The sequence below is a fragment of the Lytechinus pictus genome, chromosome 8, assembly GCF_037042905.1.
Source record: "Lytechinus pictus isolate F3 Inbred chromosome 8, Lp3.0, whole genome shotgun sequence".
NCBI classification, from domain to species: Eukaryota; Metazoa; Echinodermata; class Echinoidea; order Temnopleuroida; family Toxopneustidae; genus Lytechinus; species Lytechinus pictus.
The window spans coordinates 16,004,218-16,024,762 of record NC_087252.1 but is presented as its reverse complement, the minus strand read 5'-3'; the positions used below and the strand labels follow the sequence as shown (position 1 = coordinate 16,024,762).

The 20,545-nt window shown below is 35.9% G+C and overlaps 1 protein-coding gene and 1 long non-coding RNA gene across 2 annotated transcripts; one reads left to right on the top strand and one right to left on the bottom strand.

Moving 5' to 3' along the window:
* Window positions 1-833: 833 nt before the first annotated feature.
* LOC129284184 (uncharacterized) lies at window positions 834-10,822 on the bottom strand. Its single transcript, XR_010294423.1, has 4 exons — window positions 10,744-10,822; window positions 6,970-7,102; window positions 6,168-6,251; window positions 834-5,037 (listed from the first exon to the last, which is right to left on the bottom strand). It is a non-coding gene; the product is annotated as an uncharacterized LOC129284184 (long non-coding RNA).
* A 227-nt stretch (window positions 10,823-11,049) lies between these two features.
* Window positions 11,050-17,574, top strand: LOC129266287 (zinc finger protein Xfin-like). The gene has a single exon (XM_054904123.2). The coding sequence runs from the start codon at window positions 11,637-11,639 to the stop codon at window positions 14,388-14,390; it is 2,754 nt and encodes a 917-aa protein (XP_054760098.2). The 5' UTR covers window positions 11,050-11,636; the 3' UTR covers window positions 14,391-17,574.
* Window positions 17,575-20,545: the final 2,971 nt, after the last annotated feature.

Below are 20,545 nucleotides of genomic sequence, written 5' to 3'. Positions count from 1 at the left end.
TTCTTTATGTATTTGTTTGTTTTTTACTTTTTGCTTTTTATTGTTTTTTTAATGGAAATCGTTCCAGACTTAATTCTGATCATAAACAAAGCAAAATTTATTAAGTTTAATCAGTAAAAGTAGAAATAATGATACATTTAATGAATTTTGGCTAAATACACAATTTTGGCTAAATACCAATTTTCGTCGCAATCGCCCGGTCGACGGCTGGGCAAACCTTTCACTCGAGATAAGGGTCTGAATGTGCAGCCTACTCATGCCTTGTGTACTGAAGGCTCTCTCGCTACACTGAAAACTTTTCCAAGTCAAATGACTCACTTACGTGAGTTTCAAGTTTGTCCCCCAGGTGACCCCCTTTACGATTAATGTGAGTCAAATGACACACTTGAAGTGAGTCACACGACATATTTAATTCGCCCTTGTGTGTCACATGACACACATATGTGTGTCACATGACACACTATATGGATCGCTCCACCCAACTAACCCCACTTAAGGTGGGTCATAGGACCCACATGAGTTTAAGATGAGTCCACAGACCTACTTAAGTAAGTCCTTAGACCCACCTTAGTAGGTCAAATGACTCATGTGGCCGGGTTTTGATTTTGTCCCCCAGATGACCCTTTTAAAAATTTTGTGAGTCAAATGACCCACTTGAGGTGAGTCAACAGATTTGTTTTCGTACATCAAGTGAGTCAAGTTAAAATGAGTCAATGATTCACAAATCACGGTTCTTTTGTCAAGTTATGAATGGCATTTTATTGACAATAACGCATAAAATATTTTATTTTCAAACATTGAATTTGAAATTATGTAACTTGTATTTTCATATGAAAAAAAAACAGACCAATAAACTTATTAGCTTATTCAATTTTCTCTGAGAAGTATATGTACAGAGAACAGAAGCATAATCAAAATCCATTGTTTAGGTATACATGTCTCAAATAAGTTTGCATAATAATGCAGGTAGTGGAAAAATTTTCAGTCAATCTTTTAATTCTCTTGTTCTTCCTTCTTGGAAAAAACAATTGTGGTAGATGCACACTCCAATATAGAGGTGCTTTAGAATGAAACACTCTTCCATCTGATATTCAAGTAAATATTATTCATTTTGATGAATTTGAACATGTTTAACTTAAAGACCATATCGGAAGCGAAAAATGAAATTGACAAATTATACACCAATGGAAAGCCTATAAGCTACAGAATACCACAATGCAAGTTTCATGCATTTTCACCGCTTGCCAGCAGAGCTTGCCAGCACAGTATTTGCTATAGAAACACTCAAATTCAAGAGCTTCAAAAATGAGCTTTATTGCTGTCCTCAAGGGCCTGATATCTATGACGTCACGCTATGAGAGCGGGCTTGTGATTACATCTGTTTGCTTGTAGAAAGTTCAATTATTTTTTTTTGTTTTCCAGATTACGAATTCAAATTTTTCTAACCACTTTCAAAGGAAAATAACATTGAAAGTATTTCGTGCTTAAATGGATGAAACCTACAGCTGCAGACCATATTTTTTGTCATTTCTTTGTTTGCTTCTTATTTGGCTATGACTGCTTTGCCAGGCAAAACTGTTGCACACAATCTGAATGCAGATACTAGTACAGATAAATAGCTGCACCAAATAAGCAGCAAAAAAAGAAATGACAACAAATATGGTCTAGAGCTGTAGGTTTCATCAATTCAAGCAGGAAATACTTTCAATGTTATTTTCATGTGAAAATCGTTAAAAAATTCGAATCCGTAATCTGGATTTTTTTTTTTTTTTTTATCGATTTTTTTTTCTATAGATGTGCAAATGCATGTAATCACAACTCCATTTCATAGCATAATGTCAGATAATTCAGGCCCGTGAATTTGAAGACAAATCATTTCAAAATATTGCTTAATAAACCTTTAACTTCAGTGTCCCCAAAATTGGAAGTTGCAATTATGTTCATCAGAGCTATTATTTTCCAAGTGTAATTTTACAAAGCTTGAAATATTGACTAAAATATTGCTAGCATCATTATCATATTTACTATCAAAATCAGTATCACAGATGGCTTCTTCCCCCCCCCCCCCTTATTTTTAGCCAAGACAGAAGTATGTCAAACCAATGATATATCACCCTTACAGTAACAAGCATCAATTAACTAGGTATACTCCTTAACAATTTAAAATTCATTGACCAATTGAATTTGAAGCACTACCAGGCCAGTCTGTAGCAAATCTTCAAAATTCATACAGGCATCTGACCTAACCATTTGCATTTCAAGTGCTAACAAGCATCAGGACAGTGCTTAGCAAATGTGGAAAATCTAAAGGAAATTCATACCAGTGCATCTGACCTAATCATTTACATTTCAAGCACAAGCAAACCACTGCTTACAGCAAATTTGGAAAAATATTGAGAAAATTCATGCTGGTTTTGACCTAACCATCTACATTTCAAGCAATAACGGACCAATTTGGAAAATCTGTAGAACCTTTAAACTGGCATCTGGCCTTCAAAATGTATTTACAATGCTCAAAGTAAAATGCTCAAAGAAAGGTCTAACCTTTAACCATCGAAATTCAAAGTCTAATTAGAAAGATCAACATTGTAGTAATTATATACACACTTAAAAACATGTTCATACTTCGTAGGTAAATCATGATGCAATGTGACTTGATGCTATATCCAGCTCAGCAGAGCCCAGAAGTCAAAAAAATTAAAATCTTTTGCTCAGATATGGATTACTCGGGTCCTGCACATCCTCAAGATGCTACATTTTTGGTCAGTTAGGGGTAGGACCTTCTGGGAACATTCTAAGACTGATTTCTAATGTTATGATTACTGTGCCTGCAGCTGGTGGATGGATTTAGAACGACTCTGAAGAAAGATTAGAGTGCTTGTAAAATGTCATTCACAGCCTAATTACAGGGTTAGAAAAAGAAACGGGAGCGACTGTCATTGTTACTGGGGCTAGAACAAATGCCCTAAAACAGGCTTATACTTCTGTATTTTTGAAGTTGTGCAAACCTGAGCATAGTCTGGCTCCCATTCTTGAAGGGGCTCTGAAATACATGACCAAGATATCGCAACATGTTACATTAAAGGGAAATCCAACCCAAAATACAACTGCCAATTCTTAAAGATAAATTTGTTTGTATGTGTTGGTCTACGAGACTTCGCACAGAAGTAATTGAAAGGGAAATACTAAAGATATTCTTGTCAAAATATGTGTTATCCCTGTACTAAATGGGAGCTGCCATTTTGTTGATAATGTGACGTACTGCCAGACTCCAAATGTATTCAAATTTATGGATGCTTCTTCCCTCGGCTTCAGTAGTGCTAACTATTGCACTCATCTACTTAAAGGCATTTGTACTTCAATAGTCAGAATGCAGTTGGCATACATTAGTTTCTGTTTTGCCATGCAAGCACTATTTCATTTGAAATTAGACTATTCCAAGAGAAGAAAAATATTTTTTATTTCATTTTCAACTCAAATGAAAATATATTTTCAGTAAATTCAAATTTTAATAACAAATATTTTATGTTATCAAAAATCTTCAATTTATTCATTGCTTTAAAATATCTTTATGACTAAAACGTTTCCAAATGATACATGTATTGAAGGTAGAAGTACGGCAATACTTCACATTATCAACAAAATGGCAGCCCCACTAGTACAGGGATACCACATATTTTCACAATAATATATTTCTTTATTCCCCTTTCAAATACTTCTGTGCAAAATCTTGTAGATCAACACTTAAAAACAAATTAGATCTTTAATAGGCACATTTATATATCGTTTGTGTAAATCAATCTATAGCATTCTATCAACTTGTGTAGGTTAAAGACCATCTCGGAAGCCAAAATAACTATGCATCAGTGGAAAGATAAGAAGAAGTAGAATACAATAATGCAAGTTTCATGCATTTTTCACCACTTACCAGCAGAGTATTTGCTTGAGAAACACTTGACTTTGAGATCTTTGAAATGAGTTTTATTGCTCTCCCTACAGGCCTGAATTCTCTGACATCATGTTATGAGAATGGAGTTGTGATTACATACGTTTGCACGTAGAAAAAATCGATAATTTTTAGTTTTCCAGATTACGAATTCAAAATTTTTGTAACGATCTTCACACGAAAATAACATTGAAAGTATTTCCTGTTAGATTGATGAAATCTACAGCTCTAGACCATATTTTGGTCATTCCTTTGCCACTTATTTAGTGTAGCTATTCATCTGTATCTGCATTCAGATTATGTGCAAGTTCTGCCTGACATAGCAATCATAGCCAAATATGAGGAAAACAAAGAAATGAGAAAAAAAATATGGTCTACAGCTGTAGGTTTCATCCATTTAAGCACGAAATACTTTCGTTATTTTCCTGTGCAAATTGTTTAAAAAATTCGAATTTGTAATCTGGAAAACAAAAAAATAATAAAACTTTTCTACATGCAAACACATGTAATCACAACTTCGTTCTCATAACGTGACGTCAGAGAATTCAGGCCCGTACGGAGAGCAATAATGCCGATTTTCGAAGATCTCAAATTTGAGCGTTTCTATAGCAAATACTCTGCTGGTAAGTGGTGAAAATGCATGAAACTTGCATTGTGGTATTCTGTAGCTTATAAGCTTTCCATTGGGGTATAATTTGTCAGTTTCATTTTTCGCTTCCGATACGGTCTTTAAAGGTTTGACCATTATGTTACTCTCTCACTGGCTAAACTGCAGCATTTAATTTGGAGTTCACCTGAAACAAAACTTTGATAACCTTCTTTGGGTTTGGGCTACTATCCTTCATATTCATGATCACTTTCTGGATGAATATCAATGAGGCATTCAGCTTTGGGTGGTAACTCATATTGAACACATAGTGTACTGCCATCACAATGCACACAGCCTTGAAGACGTCACTTGTCTGAGCAACTACTTCTCCTTCAGCCACGATTGCAAACTCCTTCACTCTCCCAGTTGCAGCCAAAACATCTTCAATTCTCCCATTGTATTCAATGTGGATGTGAGGTTGTGGTTCTTCAGGATCCAACTCCTAGAAAAGGGGGGGGGGGGAGGAAAAAAACTTGAATAGGCCTATTGAAAAAAAATCTTCTTTATATCTATTTATCCAGAAAGACATAATTTCTGATAGTGGTCCAGTTAGGCTGATGGAACTTTCTTTACTATGGGAATAACAAAATGTAATAATGACTGGTCTTGTAGTAATATAACTTTACAATCATATTGCAAGTGGTGGTAAGCATCTTATGTTGCACACAACCACGAAGGCACTTAACAAGAATACAAAGTTACACTTCCAAAAGTACATTAATATCACATAGGCCCTATGGTTTAGAAAATGGTTAAGAGTATAACTACATCACCACAATTGATGCACTGTGTGTGAAAATAAACTATAAAACCTTTAAAACCTTTCCATCCCTTTATGCAAGATGATAAATAAATGTGTTAAGAATCTACAATCTAAAGTGCGACCCAGATTCAGATTAATAATGGTGTCACCTCTGGGCCCTGTCTTATCTCAATTTCACTTGTGATTAATATCAATCGTAACTCTGTACATTGGAGATAGGGAATTGGACTTCGATTTGATTCGGATCAATCTTAACTCTTTATAAGATGGGGCCCTGGTCTATCGATGTGCGCCCGTGATATCTTTTGCATCATTTTAGTCTTGTAAAAAATTACGCGAGTGATAAAATGTAATACACTTTAGCGAGTGCGCATGAAGACATTTTGACATCACTACCAATCTGAACTATAATAAGCAAAGTTCTGCTTTTAGTCTTTTGTCAGAGTGAAAATGTAGATTTCTTTTCAAATCAGATATGTTATAGTCCTTAGTCTGCAGATTCTAGAACTGAACAAAATTATATGAATCAGACATTCAGTTGATGAAATATTAATGTTAAAATCTGGGGAATCAACAGCTCAGCCAACATCTTTCATTTAATTTCTTTTTCTTTTTCTAAATCCATTTCTCAATATGGTGGCTAATTATGTATTCATAAAATAGAAAAGTATAGTTTGCAATAACAGTAAATAAGCTATGATGATGAGACTTGGTACACTGGTAGTAGACTTTAAGAGCTTTGTATTGTAGCTTTTGACTAATTTTCATCTGCATAATTAATTAGGGCTCAAATATTATAATGCAAATACCTTGGCCTTTGGACAAAGAAGGAGCTCTATTTTCTCATGCAGCATAACATGTGAGTAACAGCAGTGCTCCAATTTCTCCAACACCTGATTGAAAATTGACAGTTGCACAGATGTGAAAGGCTGGTATAAAAAAAAAAGAGGGAAAAAATGAGAAAAGTTGAAAACGTAGAATTTTTCAAAAAAGGATGATGTGCTCGTGAAATGGAATGGAAGGAGGTGAAGATATCTTCAAGTCCATCAATGTTTATCTGATCTATTCCATTTTCTTGCAGCACCTTCAAAACAGCATTCCTTACTTCAACATTGCTAATCTCGAATAGTTTGTTAATCTCACTCACTATATGGGTGCAGGCATTTGCAGGTACTTTCTTCTCTTCCCTCAATCGCAGAATAAATAATGCAATAGTACGAAGATAGTGCATATTGTGCATTTTCTTCTGGGTCCAAATTTTCTTCACCGTTACCTTCCTGCAAATGCATGTATCCATCATCGGATTCATCACCATCACTATCGTTTGGCCTGTCATGTTGAATAGCTACACATTGGCCTATGTTAATGTTATGATTCCTTGTTATGTGACGTGAAAGTGAGCGAACAATGGAATACTTCTTTTGGCAACCTTCTATCCCACATGTGACGCTAAATCCCCTTTCTGTTTGGTGGACGTACTCTAGATGACTTAAGTATTTATTTAGTTTACCTGTCTGATACTGACAGTAAACACATGAATACACAAAAATAGCCTGGTTCACATCATTAGGAGCAGCTGCCATAAGTTACAGTTATGTGTGAAACACTCACTTGCTAATCCTGTTCAACTGTGGTGGTGCATAAGCATCACTATTTCCTTGTACATGTATGATGGAAATTCAAACTGTAGTGTATGTCCAACCAAGATGAGGCAAGGAGATATCAGGTCTTTAGAACTTGAAATCTGCAGAAAAATAGAAATTGAAAAACAAAGTACATGTACATGTATGTACAAAAATAAGCCCCAGTCATAGTGTACTATTTTGCTATAGGATCTAAAAGCCTATCACCAATTCAAATGATCAAATTCAAAATATCATACTTTATTATAATTTTAAAACAAGAATTTAAATATTCTAATTTTGATATTTTGAATCTGTTAACCCTATGTAGCCAGGGCAAGGGGGGGGGGGGGCTTGATCAGGACCCCTTGACATTTTTCGCATGAAATTCGTAACGCGAGGAGCTCTTGCCGCAATATTTCAATTTTTTTCTTTCGAGTCTCGCGCATCTTTTGAGAACAAATTCACGACGCCTGGTTACGCGGTTCAAAGTTACACATTTGTACCTGCACGTCGGACCAAAAATTGCAAATTGTGTTTTCAGCTTTTTCAGAAGTGTGTGATTATTTTTGCTTTATTGATGAAAATCAATCAATTTTATGATCTTTATGGCTGAAAAAGTGGTGCCAAAGAATTTCATTAAAAACACTCATAAAAATAAAAAGGTCAAAAAACATAACATAAGAAATTGAGAAAACAATAAAATACATAAAAATGAATTTTGATACAGCATTTTTTTTTCAAGTAAATTTGTTGAGAATACTACAAAAAGTATTCAGACCAAAAATTAGCCTATATGAAGCTTCATTCAGTGATTTAGAGCAACAAATCTTATTTCATGCATATTAGCTTAATCAGCATATTTAACGAAATTACATTGTTTTGGAAAAAAATTAGCGATATGATTTTGGAAATTACGTCATGGGCAACATGCGTGCCAATTTTCACCGCAATCGCGCGGTTGACTGCCGAGATTTTGGTGGCCTAATAATATACAATTGCAAAATAGCCCAGGCTATGTCGGGTTTAAACACAAGCTCAAAAAGGGGGGTCATCAAAGCGGCACGTCCCTGTACTACAATATACATGTACATGAGTGCCCCCTCCCCCCACAGGTTTTCGAATTTTGCTCCCGTTTCACCAGGCAGCTCAATTTTTTTTCTTTTAATGAAAAAATAAAATATTTTCCTGACCGACCGACCGACCTGACTTTCTGGGTTATTTATGGTATGGAACTGGAACCACACAATTATTTGTGTCCAGCTTAATTAGCATATTTAGAATTTGAGTTAACTTTTCACTGTCAGGACTGTAAATTAAGTTTGGGCACATGATGTCCCTTGACCTGCTGCTCAATAGATCTACACAACATATATGATAAAACTATCCATATTTGAAAAATCATTGAATAACACATTTTGAATCAAATGAAATTTCTGCATATGCTGCAATGGGAGGAAGTTGAAAATGTGACTTTAAGTCTCGCACAGCTCATTTGAAAAAAAAAATTACAAATTAGTATTATTAAAAACATCATAGATAATTTTCAAAATATCCTCTAGTCTAGATCTTAAACTCCATCTTTGCAGTAAAATAATTTTGAAAGATCAAATTAAAATAAAATTTTGTGTCTTTGCCTATCACTTTGTCAGTGACAGTGATCGTCTGCTTGCAAGAACAAGCTAATGTTATGAAGGGGGGGGGGCCAAAAGCTACATTTTGTTGTTCACAGCATACTGAATTCATACTGAATTCAATATTTTGTTTTATTATTTTTACTCTATCTGACGCTGCATATTCTGATGATCATTTTTTGTTTAAAAAAAAAAAAAAACCATAGCATTAAACTGACAATTATGGGATTCAGTCAAATTGAGACCCTCTCCTACGACTATGTTGCAGTTTACTACACAATTACAATGGATCCTACAGTTAAACTAGAGTCTACTCTAAAGCTACGCACTCGGTGTTGAATTTGATTTAATGTACTGTGTTTGCTTCAAATTTTTTTTTTTTTTTGATTAGTTATTTGATTTGATTTGATTTATTCACCAACAACCAAAACAACAAAAGTTTACAAAATTCTGACATACATGTATAACAAAAGTTGGCAAATGGGACCAGAAAAATAGCACATGTGCTAGTTGAGCCTGGTCCCTCTAAAAATTTACAGAATATGATATGCTTAATACAAAACAGCAATATGAGACAATTGATAACATGGTGATTAGATTGTGTTCATACTCTTTTTCATACATCAAGAGTTATTGACTTAATAAATGATTTTTTTAATGAGTTTCTGAAACTGTTCCTGGATGCTTTTAATTTGATATCTACTGGTGTACCTTGAGTAGAGCCTAGACCCTAATCTGGATCTATATTTAGTGCAGAACTCATGAATGGGGACGTGTGATTGGAAAGGCTGGGATTAGAACAAAAGACAATGGCCCAATAATTCCTTGGGAGGATGAAGGATATACACACCAATGGCAATGGCAATGCTAAAAAACAGTTATTCTTTAAAAAAAAAAATAATAAAAAAAAAAATAAATAACTTCTTACAAATGCATTTTAGTTAGAAGAAAGAACATTTTATTGACTTGCATATCATTTAGAATTAGATCCATTATCCACCCATAGCTGCTGGAAATTTAGTAACTATGATAAAATTAAGATGGCTCAATATTCAGGTTCAATAAACTTCCATTTTGGATAGGGGTGTCAGCCTCATCAGAGAAAATGTGATGTCAAACAGGAAACATGTTTGCTAACTTTTAATATTGCAGTTAGTAGTAGATAGTCTAGTTTTTTTTTTCTCTTCGAACAGAAAATGCTAAAATTGGACACCGTTTGGATTATCTTTACAAGTGACTGAATTACTCTACCCTGCTTGAGAATTGACTCTCCTGCCTACCAATTTGCTAATATGCGCACACTATACAGGGGCCGCGGAACCGGGGGGGCTTCAGCCCCCCCACTTTTTTCCAAAACCGTGTACAAAAACGTAAAAATGACCATATGATTGTGATTTTTAGCATGGTCAGCCCCCCCCCCCCCCCACTTTCAAAACCGTTCCGCGGCCCCTGCTATACACACATGCACTGGGCTCTGTCTGTGGGTGAGGGTGTGTGTGTGTGTGTGTATGTAGATCTAGACCATGTGTACTATCAAGCACACATGACACATCATACATGTACTATGTAGGTCTATAGGCGCCGGCGCTAGCTAAAGTACATGATACATCATGTACATGTATCTGGCCGGCGGTCCGGTTGTGAGTATCACGAGAAATTCTGCATGTAGACTAACGTTAGGCCTAGCCCTAGATCTACTTAGAACTTGGCCTAACTTACATTTAACGTTAGGTCTTTAACAAAGTCTAGGCCTACACTGATTAGCTTAATTTCAATCATACTTTTGACACCTTGGCTGCTTCTGGCTTTCTCCAGCCGTAAAATGAAGTATTTTGAAGTTTGAACTCAAACACGTTTGTGTAGTCACGGTGCCTTTTGTGGCTTGTTAAGTGAATGCATTATTTGGGCTCCATACCGTATGCATTAGGAGTAGCGCGTGTATAGACCGTACCCGCGAAAAGTTAAACTTACAGTTACAAACTATAGTCGAAGCACAAGTGACAAGGTTTTCTAAAGAAAAATACTTGTCATGAAAATTCCATTTTGTACCTAACGGACTAACTGGAATTTGCTGATGCATTCGCATTCCCTATTCATATAAACATAGACTCTTAAAATGTAGAATTTACCTGTTTAAACTCCCGCCCAGAATGCCAGATCCTTCCTCTGTCTGGTCAGCCATGTACGGTTCAAAATGGCCAACGGATGCATATATATCGACGATCGACGCGACGTGCGTGCGCGCGCATCCACATTTTTTACTTTTGACCAATCACAATTCTGCATCGTATGTGTGACTCACTTTGGTTTTTGAATGAGTCAAGAAACTCACAGACAAATGTATCGACTCGCCTGGTCTCGCCACACATGGGTCGTTTCTGCCGGTTAATTATGGAATGACTCATCACGCGTGGGTCGCTGCTGTCGGGGATTGTGTAAATGGACGCGTATAAATGTGTCAAAGCAAATTACTCACTGCAAGTGAGTCGACTGACCCATCTCGGACTCGGAAAAGTTTTCAGTGTATGTATTGGTACAGCAAGTTTGGTTTGTGCTAGTCTTTGCATGGAGGCACACTTGTTGATCAAAATTCCAATCAGGGTCTGTGCCTGCAGACTACCCCCCCCCCCCCAGTCTTCTTAGGCGTTGAAATAGCCCAGTTTATTTATGGTTAAAGACTGTTCAAAGATCTATATAGGACTAGTCAAAGACCAAAAAGACAAGAAATATCCATCAGTCTTTCAGAATTCTTTGAGGGGTCTTTCTGAGCCATTCCACAGAAAATGACATATTTCAGTTATCTTGAAGACTGCTGTAAGACCTTGCCAATTTTTGCTCTTTCAAAGGTCCTTTAAAGGATAGATGCATTGTGTCTTAGTGTTGACATGATAACACACCATCAACAAATTGGAAAAAAAAAATCTTTAGATGAGAGCTGTTTTACTTTGGTCTTAATGTTTTTACGATTTGAACAAGATGATTTTTTTTTCTTCCAGATAAAGATCTTTTGGATGGAGTGGACATGAGACAATCATCAATAACGGAATGCAGTGAAGATGAGTCCCATCAGTGTTTACAATGCAATAAGACGTTTCCAGATGAGAATTCTTTAGTTCTACATCATAAAACACACTCTAGGGAAGTTGAGTTTGCTAGTCATATTTTGACAGAGGTTGGAGACAGATGCTTCAAGTGCCCCCATTGTCATAAGAATTTTGAATGTAGGGATTATCTTATAACCCATATGAGCACACACACTGGAGAAGAATCTTATAGTTCTCATAGTGACAAGGGATTTTCTCAAAAGAGTGATCTTACAAATCATATTAGAACTCATACAGGAGAAAAACCCTATATTTGCTCTCATTGTGGTAAGAGATTTTCTCAAGAGAGTTATCTAATCTGTCATATAAGAACACACACAGGAGAAAAACCTTATCGTTGCTCTCATTGTGACAAGCGATTTGTTAAAAAGATTTTTCTTACCCAGCATGTACGAGCACACACAGGAGAAAAACCCTATATTTGCTCTCATTGTGAGAAGAGGTTTGCTACAAAGGTCAGTCTTACCTGTCATATTAGAACACATACTGGAGAAAAACCCTTTATTTGCTCTCATTGTGGGAAAGGATTTTCTCAAAAGAGTAATCTTTCTTGTCATATAAGAACACACACAGGAGAAAAACCCTTTATTTGCTCTCATTGTGGGAAAGGATTTTCTCAAGAGAGTTATCTTATCTGTCATATAAGAACCCACACAGGAGAAAAACCCTATATTTGCTCTCATTGTGAGAAGATGTTTGCTACAAAGGTCAGTCTTACCCGTCATATTAGAACACATACTGGAGAAAAACCCTTTATTTGCTCTCATTGTGGGAAAGGATTTTCTCAAAAGAGTAATCTTTCTTGTCATATAAGAACACACACAGGAGAAAAACCTCATCAATGCTCTCATTGTGAGAAAAGATTTACTGACAAGTCCACTCTCAGAAGTCATATAAGAAAACATACTGGAGAAAAACCTCATCATTGCTCTCATTGTGAAAAGAGATTTAATCACAAGACCGCTCTTACAAATCATATTAGAACACATACTGGAGAAAAACCTTATCAATGCTCTTATTGTGAGAAGAGATTTTCTACCAAGGCCAATCTTATAACCCATATGAGCACACACAATGGAGAAGAATCTTATAGTTCTCATAGTGACAAGGGATTTTCTCAAAAGAGCGATCTTACAAATCATATTAGAACTCATACAGGAGAAAAACCCTATATTTGCTCTCATTGTGAGAAGAGGTTTGCTACAAAGGTCAGTCTTACCCGTCATATTAGAACACATACTGGAGAAAAACCCTATATTTGCTCTCATTGTGGGAAAGGATTTTCTCAAAAGAGTAATCTTTCTTGTCATATAAGAACACACACAGGAGAAAAACCTTATCAATGCTCTCATTGTGAGAAAAGATTTACTGACAAGTCCACTCTAAAAAGTCATATAAGAAAACATACTGGAGAAAAACCTCATCATTGCTCTTATTGTGACAAGGGATTTTCTCAAAAGAGCGATCTTACAAATCATATTAGAACTCATAAAGGAGAAAAACCCTATATTTGCTCTAATTGTGGTAAGAGATATTCTCACGAGAGTTATCTTATCTGTCATATAAGAACACACACAGGAGAAAAACCTTATCGTTGCTCTCATTGTGAGAAGGGATTTGTTAAAAAGATTGATCTTACCCAGCATGTACGAACACACACAGGAGAAAAACCCTATATTTGCTCTCATTGTGAGAAGAGGTTTGCTACAAAGGTCAGACTTACCTCTCATATTAGAACACATACTGGAGAAAAACCCTTTATTTGCTCTCATTGTGGGAAAGGATTTTCTCAAAAGAGTAATCTTTCTTGTCATATAAGAACACACACAGGAGAAAAACCTTATCAATGCTCTCATTGTGAGAAGAGATTTACTGACAAGTCCACTCTTAGAAGTCATATAAGAAAACATACTGGAGAAAAACCTCATCATTGCTCTCATTGTGAAAAGAGATTTAATCACAAGACCGCTCTTACAAATCATATTAGAACACATACTGGAGAAAAACCTTATCAATGCTCTTATTGTGAGAAGAGATTTTCTACCAAGCCCAGTCTTACAAATCATATCAGAACACACACTGGAGAGAAACCCTATATTTGCTCTCATTGTGGTCAGAGATTTTCTCTAGGGAGTAACCTTATCTGTCATATAAGAACACACACGGGAGAAAAACCCTATATTTGCTCTCATTGTGGGAAGGGATTTTCTCGAGAGAGTAATCTTATCCGTCATATAAGAACACACACAGGAGAAAAACCTTATCGTTGCTCTCATTGTGACAAGAGATTTTCTAACAAGGTCAGTCTTACATATCATGTTAGAACACACACAGGAGAAAAACCCTATATTTGCACTCATTGTAAGAAGGGATTTGTTAAAAAGACTGATCTTACCCATCATATACGAACACACACAGGAGAAAAACCCTATATTTGCTCTCTTTGTGAGAAGAGGTTTGCTACAAAGGTCAGTCTTACCTGTCATTTTAGAACACATACTGGAGAAAAACCCTATAGTTGCTCTCTTTGTGGGAAAACATTTTCTCAAAAGAGTACTCTTCGTTGTCACATAAGAACACACACAGGAGAAAAATCTTATCGTTGCTCTCATTGTGAGAAGAGATTTTCTACCAAGGTCAATCTTACAAATCATATTAGAACACATACTTGAGAAAAACCTTATCAATGCTTTTATTGTGAGAAAGGATTTTCTAGCAAGAGTCATCTTTCCTATCATATAAGAACACACACAGGAGAAAAACCTCATCATTGCTCTCATTGTGAAAAGAGATTTACTCACAAGACCGTTCTTAAAAATCATATTAGAGAACACATACTGGAGTAAAACCTTATATATACTCCCACTGTCAAAAGGGATTTGCTAAAAAAAAAAAGGGATCTTACCCGTCATATTAGAACACACACTGGATAAAAACCCCTATATTCAAATCCTGCTGTGAAATGGAATTTGGTAAAAAAAAAAGTAAAAATTCATATCTTACCCATCATATAAGAACACACACAGGAAAAAAAACCTATATCTGCTCTCTTTGTGGGAAGAGATTTTCTCAAAAGGGCGATCTTACCCGACATATAAGAAAACACACAGGAGAAAAACCCTATATTTGCTCTCATTGTAAGAAGAGATTTACTGACAAGTCCGCTCATACCCGTCATATATGAAACGCACGGGAGAAAAACCACATCATTGCTCTCATTGTGAGAAGAGATTTACTGAAATTCCATTCTTACAAATGTTATAACACACTTAGGAGAAAACCCTGTATCTGCTCTCATTGTGAGAAGAGATATGCTTAAAATGGTGATCTTATCCATCATAAGAACACACACAGGAGAAAAATCCTATATTTGCACTCATTGTGAGAAAGGATTTGCTAAAAAGATTGATCTTGCCTATCACATACGAACACACACAGGAGAAAAACCGTATATTTGCTCTTATTGTGAGAAGAGGTTTGCTCTAAAGGGCAATCTTACCCGTCATATGAGAACACACACAGAAGAATAACCCTATATCTGCCCTCATTGTGAGAAGAGGTTTGCTCTAAAGGGCAATCTTACCCGTCATATGAGAACACACACAGAAGAATAACCCTATATTTGCCCTCCTTGTGGAAAGAGGTTTGCTAAAAAGGGCAATCTTATCCATCATTTAAGAACACATATACACGAGAATAACCCTTTATTTGATCGTATTTAGGAAAGGTATTTGCTAAAAAGAGTGATCTTACAACTCATATAAGAATACATGCTACAGAAAAAAAAAACCTTATTGTTGCTCTCACTGTGAAAATGGATTTTGTAAACAGAGCTGTCATACACGTCATTTAAGGACACACACACAGGAGAAAACCCCTAGATTTTTTTCTCATTGTGAGATTTTCCTAAAAGAGACGATTATGTATTAGACACAGTCAGTTACGAATTTTATACTGAAAAAATGACGATTTGCCAATTAGAAGAAACTCACAATCCTCTATGGTTGCGATGTCCCACCAACCAAAAGTGACTTCGCTAAAAAAAAATCAGTGAACTGTAGCGTTGCTTGGTTCTCTGGGAGGGAGTTTGAGAACGGTTCTGAACTTTTTGTAGAATCCCACCCCAGACGTTTGAAAGCTGAAACCGTAAACTACCTCCTGGATTCTCAAACCACCTGATTTCTCTGTCTAGGATTCCCATGTGTGCCTGCCCGGACTACGACGACAAACAAACGAAAGCTCGCACGTGTTCTCATACTGGGTAAACAATAGTCAAAACAGCTTTATTGAATCTAGTCTCTTCATTATGGTCAAAGCTGACTCTTTGGCTTGCTGATTCACTTTGTTCCTTAGATTCCCGTAAAAACTATAAACAAACAAACAAATGAACAAAATCCAACATAAGTATATCATCATATCAAAGCATGTTACAGTGCAACTGCATTATAACGAGGCACTTGGGACGAGAGAAGATACATTGTTATAGGTAAAGTCTGCCACATCAGTGCCTTTAATAATAAGGTTCCACTGTATTATGAGTCTAAACATTATACTAAGGTGAATAACAATTAACTTCAATTTAAAGTAATTGGACTTAAATTATCATAATAGCAATACTGTCCAGTATTTAATACACTAAGTGTTGTGAAAATTAGAAATAAACTCTAAACTGATATCCTACAAATAAGGAATATTTGTAAATGTATTTAACTGTATACAATGGGTGTCCAAAACAGCTTAAATAGACAATGTAATTGCAAAAATGTTATGTGAGCAATAAATGTAATGTCAACCATCTTATATCAAGTTTTGGCGTATTTGAGTGCTTATTTCCTCAGGACTGAGGTTTGAGTTTAATCTAGTTGAGTTATCATTACACAATAAATTCGATACTGATTAAGAGTTTCTGTATATTTCCATACAAACAAATATTCATAATTATAGTACTACACAAAGACCTGCACACTATGCGTACAATGCATCAATCTGATACACGAGCTATTGAAGTTCTACAGTAGGATAACACTGATTGCTGTATGCATACTGAGCGAGTTCTCTTGAAATTAAACCTAAAAGTTCTATTTATGCTTACCACTGTGCCACTTGTTACCAAAGTCTCAGGCAGGCATAAATAATATGCCGATTAACGATGCAATTCCTTTTCCATCGCCATAACGTGCCCCAGTTTTGGGCCAAAAATTACAATCTTCGTAGACGATAAAATTATGGAATGCCAAATAGACAATTACAACCGCACGGTGTATGAAGTGCCTTTACACCATGTTCTTGTTTAAAACATGTCCTGTAGTGTCCACTCTAAAATGACAGCTATTTTGATACCCAAGAAGATTGGGGTGCTCATTCAGCTCACCCGCTTGTGTTTTCGGCCATCCACTACGCGATGTGATGCGTGTTGCCCGTGGCATAATCTCATTACTAATTGATTATGCTACTTTGTGCTTAAAATGAAAAGTTTGCTCTTATGAACTAAATAAGGCCCCCAAATTTCTAACCCTAACCCTCCTCCAGTCTTACTCGGGTCAATCATAATAAGAACAATAAAAATAATAATTTGCATTTACATAGCACTTTATCAATCTTACTACTGCTCAAAGCCCTTCACTATGGTTTAACTTGGCTCTTTGGAAGCTTGATTTGGTAGTGTGTACCAACTCATAACTTGAGCCAAAATGAAGGTAGATAATGATAGGAGCAATTACTACAGTATTGTTGGGTGGATGTTTTTTAGTCCAGAATACTTTTTTTAGTATTATCTCGGTACAGTATTACAATTTATAATGTATTATTTACACCACAGGAACTATAAATTGATTTTTGTATTACCCCCCCCCCTCCCCCCCCCCCAAAAAAAAAGGAATCATAATGAAAATATATAAATAAAAATTAAAAAATGAAATGAATAAGAAAGTAAATAATTGGATTGGAGTTACTAGTTCAATTTGTGTGTTATAAATTGAAACATTTTTCATTTCATTGGAGGGGAGGTAAACTAATTTCTCAGATTTTACCAGTCACAGTAGTCAAAACACAATTAAACTAAATGTTGTTCATGTAAAGCCATTTTTGTTAGAATTATTCCATTTCTTATATTACGAACCTGGCTCATTGCTCATTTCATATTTTCTTGTGTGGGTATTTTCGTGTTGTAAAGAGAGTTTTATATAATAAGGATGGTGCATGCTTTTGTAATAAACCTGTTTCATACAGCTGAAGAAAAATATTATGTGAATTTGATTATTCTTACAGTGCATTGTGAAAAGTGGGAAAGGGATTGAGAGAAGGGTGCGTGGGGGTGCCAGTGTGTGCCTGGGTTTGTGTATACATGACGTATGAATATGTACATTTATACAACCTTGCGAATGCATGCGTGTGGTGTGTTTGTGAGTGTATCATTAAAGATATGCTTGCGTGTGTGTGTGTGTATATGATTGTGTATCCACAGAGGGCTGTATCATGAGAGAGAAATTTGTGATAGTGAGAGATATACTTGAAAGAAAGACAGGGAGGGAGGGGGTGAGTGCATCGGGAGGGTCTAAACTCTAATAATATATATATATATAAATATAAAAATGAATATATAAATTTTATTCATAAAAAGGAAAACAATTACAATAAGCCCATGTTATCAGTTCTAGACGAACAGTATACAGGCAACATGAAATGAGTATACATAAAAATAAAAGTAAGAGATAATGTGCCCGTGGATTATAACGAGTCAATTCAATTCATTAAAAAATTCATAAAAAAGCGAGAAGGGGGAGGAGGGGATATGCTATAAGTTCTGATTTTTTTTAATTGAATTCAAATTTGTACTAACAAATTGCATGTGGTAAATATGTGAATTATGCAAATACAATTTTATGGAAATAGCATATGGTTGGAATGGAGTATTCATATCTTGAAGAAGAAACTAAGTTGGGAGCTTGAAAAGAGATTACGATAGGGAGAATGAGGAAGCATGGGCGGAAATCTTTCCCCAAAGGGAGGGGGCCAGGGGCTGGACACTTTGACAAGCAAAAAAAGAAGTGTATCACCAAAAATGTAAACTGATTTTAACCCCCCAAAAATGACAAGCAAACAAAAAAAAAGGTTTTCACCAAATATGTAAGGTCATATAGTCGAAAATGCATGTATAATTTCGATTATGAATGATGTATTTTTCTACATCATTAAAAAGACCAAAAGGGGACATTTGATATTTTGTCCCCCCCCCCTTACTATTTCTGGTAGGGGGGACGCCCCCCCCCCCCCTCCTGGGATTGAATTCCACCCATGTGAGGAAGCAATGACTGAACATAATAATGTAGAAAAGAGGAAAGGGTTGAGGGCAATGAAGATAAAGAAGAGAGAGGCAGTGAGGCTTTAAGAGAAGAGAAAAGAATTATGCCGCAATTACCCTTAACAGGGCAAGTTAATGCTTACCAAAAAAAAGAAGTAAAAAGTACGATACATGGTTTGATGGACATGTCTAGAAACATATATGGGGCCCGTAACACAAAGCTCAAATAGAATATCGATGAATGATTACATTGACTACAATGTACAAAAAGGGCGAAACTATAAATGATTATAATAGACCTATATCTCGTTACTCGGACATTAGTGATCTTAGAAAAACTATAGGTATTTGGTAGATAAAATAGCTTAATGTTAGATGACCAACATCATACAATAGGTATATTTTTGGATTTCTCGAAAGCTTTTTATACTGTACGTTGACCATGAAATACTTATTAGATAGCTGTCTCAATATGAAGTCAAGAGTATCGCCCTAAGCTGGTTCAAAAGCTATTTGACTGACAGGAATCAGTATGTATCATTTAATGGAATTGACTCAAATCATCGAGCTGTATCATGTGGGTCCCTCAACGATCTCTTCTGGGCCCCCTACTTTTCAATGAAATTAATTATTCATCTGAGGTTTTGTCATTAATTTATTTTTTGCGGATGATTCGAGTGTATTTTATTCTCATAAAGATCCTGAAGTTTAGCTAGAAACGGTTAATAATTAAAAAGATATGAAAAATGTCATTTAATTTGTGGATACATATGCAATCAAGTTGTCTTTAATCTTCAAAAGACATCCTTTTAGTAATACCCAATACCTGGGCATGCATTTACTTTAAAAAAAACACTTACATTATCAGTGTGACTTCCACTAAGTTTCTTGCTTTTACACATTGATGAGAATTTCAGTTGGAAATATCACTAAAATAATATTTGTTAAGTTTTGTCTAGAAATGCTTGTGTAATCTACACCCGGGAGGCCACTTACATTGACGAGTGGATACCATGTGCGACCAAAAAACACGTAAAAGGGATGTCTTTTTCACGAGAGGGCACGTTACGTACGTAACGTGATAAGGGTGTCAAAAACACAAAAATAATGAAAAAAGGGTATCTATTTCGCTAGGACAATTTAGTGTTTAGGGTAGAATTTGCGGGGATGATAAAACAAAATTAAAATATTTTAGAAAGGATGTCCTTTTATCCCCAACACTTCGTGTTTAGAGTCCAATTTGCAAGAGTTGTAGAAGGTGGGGTCGTACTTAACCAAATAAGGTAACGCCGACGACCGAAGGACCCGTAACAATAAAACATTCCTGTACTTGTTTAGGGGTTCATTTCAGGGAATATTTGCCAAGAGTATCGTTTTGTTTCCAATACTTGTTAAGGGTACGGTTTCACACGCCAATACTTGTTAAGCCAGGGGTGCATTTTCAGAATTTGGAAATTACGTGTTTAGGGTGCTTTTCGAGACCCCATGGTCGCGCATGGTATCCACTCGTGAATGGGAGTGCCCCCC